The sequence below is a fragment of the Narcine bancroftii genome, chromosome 7 (genome assembly GCF_036971445.1).
Source record: "Narcine bancroftii isolate sNarBan1 chromosome 7, sNarBan1.hap1, whole genome shotgun sequence".
In the NCBI taxonomy this organism is placed as follows: domain Eukaryota; kingdom Metazoa; phylum Chordata; class Chondrichthyes; order Torpediniformes; family Narcinidae; genus Narcine; species Narcine bancroftii.
Window position 1 is genome coordinate 2,622,751 of NC_091475.1, and position 6,202 is coordinate 2,628,952.

The window sequence follows — 6,202 nt, forward strand, 5'->3', positions numbered from 1 at the left end:
TGGGGGGGGTGAGGGAGGGGGGGGTGAGGGAGGGGGGGGTGAGGGAGGGGGGGGTGAGGGAGGGGGGGTGAGGGAGGGGGGGTGAGGGAGGGGGGGTGAGGGAGGGGGGGGTGAGGGAGGGGGGGTGAGGGAGGGGGGGTGAGGGAGGGGGGGTGAGGGAGGGGGGGTGAGGGAGGGGGGGTGAGGGAGGGGGGGTGAGGGAGGGGGGTGAGGGAGGGGGGGTGAGGGAGGGGGGGTGAGGGAGGGGGGGTGAGGGAGGGGGGGTGAGGGAGGGGGGGTGAGGGAGGGGGGGGTGAGGGAGGGGGGGTGAGGGAGGGGGGGGTGAGGGAGGGGGGGGTGAGGGAGGGGGGGGTGAGGGAGGGGGGGGTGAGGGAGGGGGGGGTGAGGGAGGGGGGGTGAGGGAGGGGGGGGTGAGGGAGGGGGGGGTGAGGGAGGGGGGGGTGAGGGAGGGGGGGTGAGGGAGGGGGGGTGAGGGAGGGGGGGTGAGGGAGGGGGGGTGAGGGAGGGGGTGAGGGAGGGGGGGTGAGGGAGGGGGGGTGAGGAGGGGGGGTGAGGGAGGGGGGGTGAGGGAGGGGGGGGTTGAGGGAGGGGGGGGGGGGTGAGGGAGGGGGGGGTGAGGGAGGGGGGGGTGAGGGAGGGGGGGGTGAGGGAGGGGGGGTGAGGGAGGGGGGGTGAGGGAGGGGTGAGGGAGGGGGGGTGAGGGGGGTGAGGGAGGGGGGGTGAGGGAGGGGGGGGTGAGGGGGGGTGAGGGAGGGGGGGTGAGGGAGGGGGGGTGAGGGAGGGGGGGTGAGGGAGGGGGGGGTGAGGGAGGGGGGGTGAGGGAGGGGGGGTGAGGGAGGGGGGGTGAGGGAGGGGGGGTGAGGGAGGGGGGGTGAGGGAGGGGGGGTGAGGGAGGGGGGGTGAGGGAGGGGGGGTGAGGGAGGGGGGTGAGGGAGGGGGGGTGAGGGAGGGGGGGTGAGGGAGGGGGGGTGAGGGAGGGGGGGTGAGGGAGGGGGGGTGAGGGAGGGGGGGGTGAGGGAGGGGGGGGTGAGGGAGAGGGGGGTGAGGGAGAGGGGGGGTGAGGGAGGGGGGGTGAGGGAGGGGGTGGTGAGGGAGGGGGGGGGTGAGGGAGGGGGTAGAGGGAGTGGGAGGAGAGGTAGGGGGGGAGAGGGGAGAGGAGGATTTGGTGGCAAGGTACTTACTGCTGACTTTCATGCTCCCGAAAGCAGACGGCGGCTGCACGGGTTTGCAGCTCTCGGCAAAAGACGTTGTCCTGGGTCGGCCACTCATGATCGTTTTACAGCGACATCGAATTTTCCCAATTTTAGAGAGAGAGGGAGGGAGGGAGGGAGGGAGAAGGAGAGAGAGAAGGAGAGAGAGAGGGAGAGACTTCCGCGCTCCTTTTCCTTTCTCGCCTTGTTAATTTTTAATCCTGTCCGCCAGGTTTCATCGCGTGAATTTCGGAGGAGTTGCTGGATTTTTCTTTCCCGTTTTAGGAACTGGGACGAATTTCGGGGCTCGACATGGATCTCAATGCAGGGGGGTGGCGGAGCTGCCGCTGCCGCTGGTGCTGGTGCTGCTGGTGGTGATGGTGGCGGTGGCGGCGCTGCTCTTTGCTGCCATGGCGGATCCTTCCCTTCAATTCAATCCCGAGGTGATTTTCTCTCTCTCTCTCCTTTTAATTTCCCGACTTATTTTTCTCAGACGTTAAAACCCCATCCGCACCCTCATTAACCCGACGATTACAGATATTACACGATCTTCTGAGGGGAAAACCCAAATTAAAGCGGTTCAAACCCCTCCCTGATTCACTCGCCTGTCTTTGTACTATTTTTTTTTTGCCTCGCTCTTTCTCCCTCTTACTGCAGCTGTAACCCCTTGGTCAATCGAACTTGATGAGCGGGCGTTATGATTGATGTTCGGAAGGGACCACTCGCACGAAGCGTCCGAAGCACGTGCGTCACTCCAGCAGGCGACGTGGCCAATGGGTAGGGGTGGGTGTGCCTCGAGCAGTTCATCAAGTTCGGTTGACCGGCAGCGTCGGCCCGCGCCGGGTGGGGGAGGAACTGTCCGTCATTTGCGAATTGCCCTTCCCACCCCCCCCCCTCGTCGTTTGTCTTCGCTGGCCAATGACATCCCGTGACCGGCCCGACGAGCGCTCGACGGAAAGGCCCGAGCTCCGCGAAGTGTCGCTGACTCCAACCAATGGGAATCATGAGAAAAACCCACCCACACGCCCTGACGACGAGTCCCTGCTGTGATTGGAGGGCGGCGGGCGACGGTCGGGTCATGGAGAGCGTCCTCTCGGCTCGGAGGAACCGGCGCCTGCGCCTCTTCCACGGTGTCGCCGTCGGAACAAGTCCGAAGTAAGTCAGCTCTCCGAAAAGTTGGGGGCGGCGCTGAAACGACTCGGGAGGCTCGACCAGTCGGGGAGAGGATGCTCCTCTTCCCGGGATCTGGGGCTTCCAAGGCGACGTTCAAGGACCAACTCGTTGATGAGAAGAGATGGGGCGAGTTTGGGGGCGAGGCTGTGAGGGCGGGTATGGTTCCATGTTCTAGTTCTCCCCCAGCCATCTGTGACCGGACCATGCACCAGCAGCTCCTCTCCTCTCCAGTTCCAACCTGGCATTTTAATTGCTTCACATTGGCAAGATCCAACGTTATGACATTTTCTCCTTCAATCTTTCCAAACCAGCCTCAAAAACCACGTTCAGAGATCTTCAAGGGTCAGTGGGAGGCATTTTAGGATTGCATTAAACAATTTGTAATTACGTTCAGCCCGTGCAGGAATTGTAAATACATTTTGTTTAAATGTCAGTAAAACTCATTTCTTGGGTCAATAAAATCATTGACAAATATGTTCTGAATGTCAGACCGTGCACTTTGTTTTGAGACTTTGTATTCTCCTGAAGTGAACTAAAAACCTCTGATCACTAATTTGTTCCTCCAGCCATAAATAAAATGTCAGTAGCGTTCTCCACCTAAATTGAGCCCTGCAAAGGTGACTATCATGTCAAAGTAACCTATTAACAGACAGTTTGCTTGAAATAGCACTGCAGAATTGGTCTTGCTGCCAACCATAAAAATGCTTTCAATCTATTTTAAAAACAAAAGTTGGAGAAACACTCCTGGCAATGATCACCAACTTATCAGTTCAGAAAATGGTGGAGAGCAAGTCAATGTTTGGAAGGAAACTTCTTTGAGGGAGATTTCACAAATGCAGTCCATGGGTGAGCTCCAGCACCCATAGGAGATGTTATAAAACTACTGGCCTTGCTATTAGATTACATTGTCTATCTAGGTTCAGGTCTTTGGGATCTTGGATAATGTAACATGCTCCCGACGTGAATGAGCAAGTAGCAGTGACACTGAAGCGATGAAATTTCTGGGAGAAGCAAAGTAGAATGAAAAAAAGCTGTTGAGAGTTTTATGCATTTGAAGATGATTAGAGTTTATGATCATAATATAAGGTAAACGTACAGATGGACTGATATTGTTGCTAGCTACAACTAAACCGGTTCGAAAAGACATTTACAATACTATAAATTATATTACCACATGAAAGCAAAAATAGTTAATATAAAAAGATAGATAAATATTCAAACTTCCATTTAATGCAAAAAATTTGATCTTGTATTAGTGTACACATATCTTTGGTGTACCTGAAGTAATATTATGGCTGGGGTAGTTCAAGAATCTGATAGCTGTTTTGGGGGGGGGGTGGGGGGGTGGGTGGGGGGGAAACCCAAGCAGTGCTGGACTTCACTCTACTGTGCCTGAAGGTAGCATGAGAAGTGAGTGTGACCAGGGTGAATGGGGTCTTTTGATATTTACTGCCTTGTTTTCTTTGTTAGGAGAACTATTTCTAATATGTCACATTTTCACTCTTTGAAACTTGTATATGATACTTGGACAGACCAGTTTAATTGTTGTTTCTATTCACCTTATGCTTTGTATATGATATGTTAATAAAAAGATTGAAAAAGAAAGATATTTACTGCCTTTTTGAGGCATTGCTTCTCATAGATATATTCAATGAATAAGAGGTAGGACTTCCCCCAATGAACGATGCTAGGTTAGCCATTTTCTGGACCCCTCATCTTTCTTGTGCACTTAAGCTTCCAAATAGTCCATGATGTAACCATTCATTATATTTTCCATAATGCACTTGTTGGTTTGATAGTGTTCAACAGCATGCTGAATCTTCTCTGTCTCATTAAAAAGCAAAGATGTTGGTCTGCATCCTTCACAGTTGCTTCAGTAGGCTGGCCCCAGAAGAGGCTCTCCAATATGTAGACACTCAGGGACATGAAGCTACTAGCTTTTTCCACCACCATGCTGACAATAAAGCACTCAAGACCTCCGCTATCTCCCGAGACTCCACACGTATCTCTTTTAGAATCAAAATGGTTTTATTTTCTCCTACTTAACATTTTTATCTGAATATATTTGTAGGATTTTCCTTAGTTCTATGCACCTAAGCCATCTCATTTCCTGATTTCCTTCTTGTGAACTCCTATTCATCTATCTATTCCTGGCATTAACCTCTTTCAATTTCCTAAACTTCAATATGCCTGGTCACCCATGATTCCATAATCCTGCCAACCTTACTGTTCACTCTAAAGTGAACATGCTTTCCTTGAACTCTTCCTATTTAACTTTGAAAAGATTCCCACTTGCCATGCATCCAATTATCTGCAAACAACCTCTCCCAAGCAAGTTTTGAGTGTTCATGTCTGATGCCATTGATATTAGTCTTCTCTCAATTAGGACCCACTGGAAGGATGTCCTATCTTTCTTGATTGCATTTTAAAACTAATCAAATTATGGTTACGGGTCTCAAAGTGCTCCCCTGCATTCAATCACTGGCCTACCTCATTTCTCAATTGTAAGTCCAGTGTTCCTCCTCTTTGGTAGGAAACATTCCTAGACATATTCCTCTCCTTTCAGGGCTTTTGCTCTATGGCAAACTCGATCAAAATGAGGCAAGTTGAAATCTACATGCTTGCCTTCCTACTTCACTGACTCTTCGTGTTTTTTTTTTATAGTACAAACCCATGAGTTATCATCCCTTATTTCTAAGTTCCATTTATATTGCTTTACTGACTGATTCCTCTTAGAATATCCTCTTTCGGTACTTCATTGTTTCGGTTAATCATAGATGCAACACACTCTCCTCTATTACATTGAGTTGCCAGTCCTGTTCCTTTCTCAATTATTTTTCTATTATGATTGTAATGTCCCAATCCCATCTACTAATCCATGCTCAAAGTTTATCTGTCTTGCCTCTCAGGTTTTTTCTATTAAAGTTGGTGCTGTTAAGTCCATTAGACCTCCCTTGCTCTCTTCCTTTTCCTTTGACTACTGAACTTGCGTTTATATTTGCCTCAAGTTTCTCATCTGTCACACCACTGCTTCATCTGCCTGACTGGTTCAAACCACCCATCCCCATCTAGCACTGGCAAATCTCTACACCAGGCTGTTTATCCCCCTCTAGTTCTCATCTAAATACAGCATGAGATACAGAGTGAAATAGAGAGCTGAAAGAAAAATACTCAGGCCCTCAGGTAGGCCTTTCATTCTATTAACTTTATTTTATTTCCATTATCAGGCGATGTGATGAGTTAAGTGGATCATATTTACAACAATGTGATGTCTACGTGAAAAGTTGAGATTTGATGCTAAACCAGTGGTGACAATAACACTGGCCTATTGAGTGTACTTGTTATTTCTATAAATTTGATCTATTCTTAATGTGCATCGATAGTTTTGCTTTATAACTATGTTGTAGCTTGTATGTGAGATGATAATCTTAGTTCTAGTTTTATTAATCAAATTTCATGTTAATAATATTACAAAATCCAAATTAATCTGTTTTATTGAAGATTTAATTTTAATACACTTAGCTCCATCTCCAAATAAACGTGTTACTCTGACATTTTGTTTGTTGTAATTTCCAAAATATATCATAATATTAAGCAGTACTTGTAATGTTTATTGATGTAGCTTTTCAGGCACAGTAGAAAATACAAGACACCATGTTCATCTTCGCTTGCGAAGGGATGGACCATAGATGGATTTCTACTGTTAAAAATTTTTCAGAGCTTTCTAATAGGCAATATTTCTTCCATCATTCCTTTTTAGTTTTGAACACATTGACTTCCCGAGTGAACAATTTAATGGACACCGTTCTTGAAGTATGGGCCAACAATCATAAAGATTG

The 6,202-nt window shown here is 49.4% G+C and overlaps 1 protein-coding gene across 2 annotated transcripts in view; it reads right to left on the minus strand.

Annotated features, from left to right (window-relative positions):
- gsk3ba (glycogen synthase kinase 3 beta, genome duplicate a) overlaps positions 1 to 1,890 on the minus strand; it is a 154,172-nt gene extending 152,282 nt beyond the window's left edge. The window contains exon 1 of one of the 2 annotated variants that reach the window (XM_069888495.1): positions 1,182 to 1,890. In XM_069888495.1, the coding sequence (XP_069744596.1) occupies positions 1,182 to 1,269 (88 nt within the window). In that variant the 5' untranslated portion in view covers positions 1,270 to 1,890. The remainder of the gene's footprint in view (positions 1 to 1,181) is intronic. The other variant, XM_069888499.1, reaches the window with a different exon arrangement.
- Between the last annotated feature and the right edge of the window lie 4,312 nt (positions 1,891 to 6,202).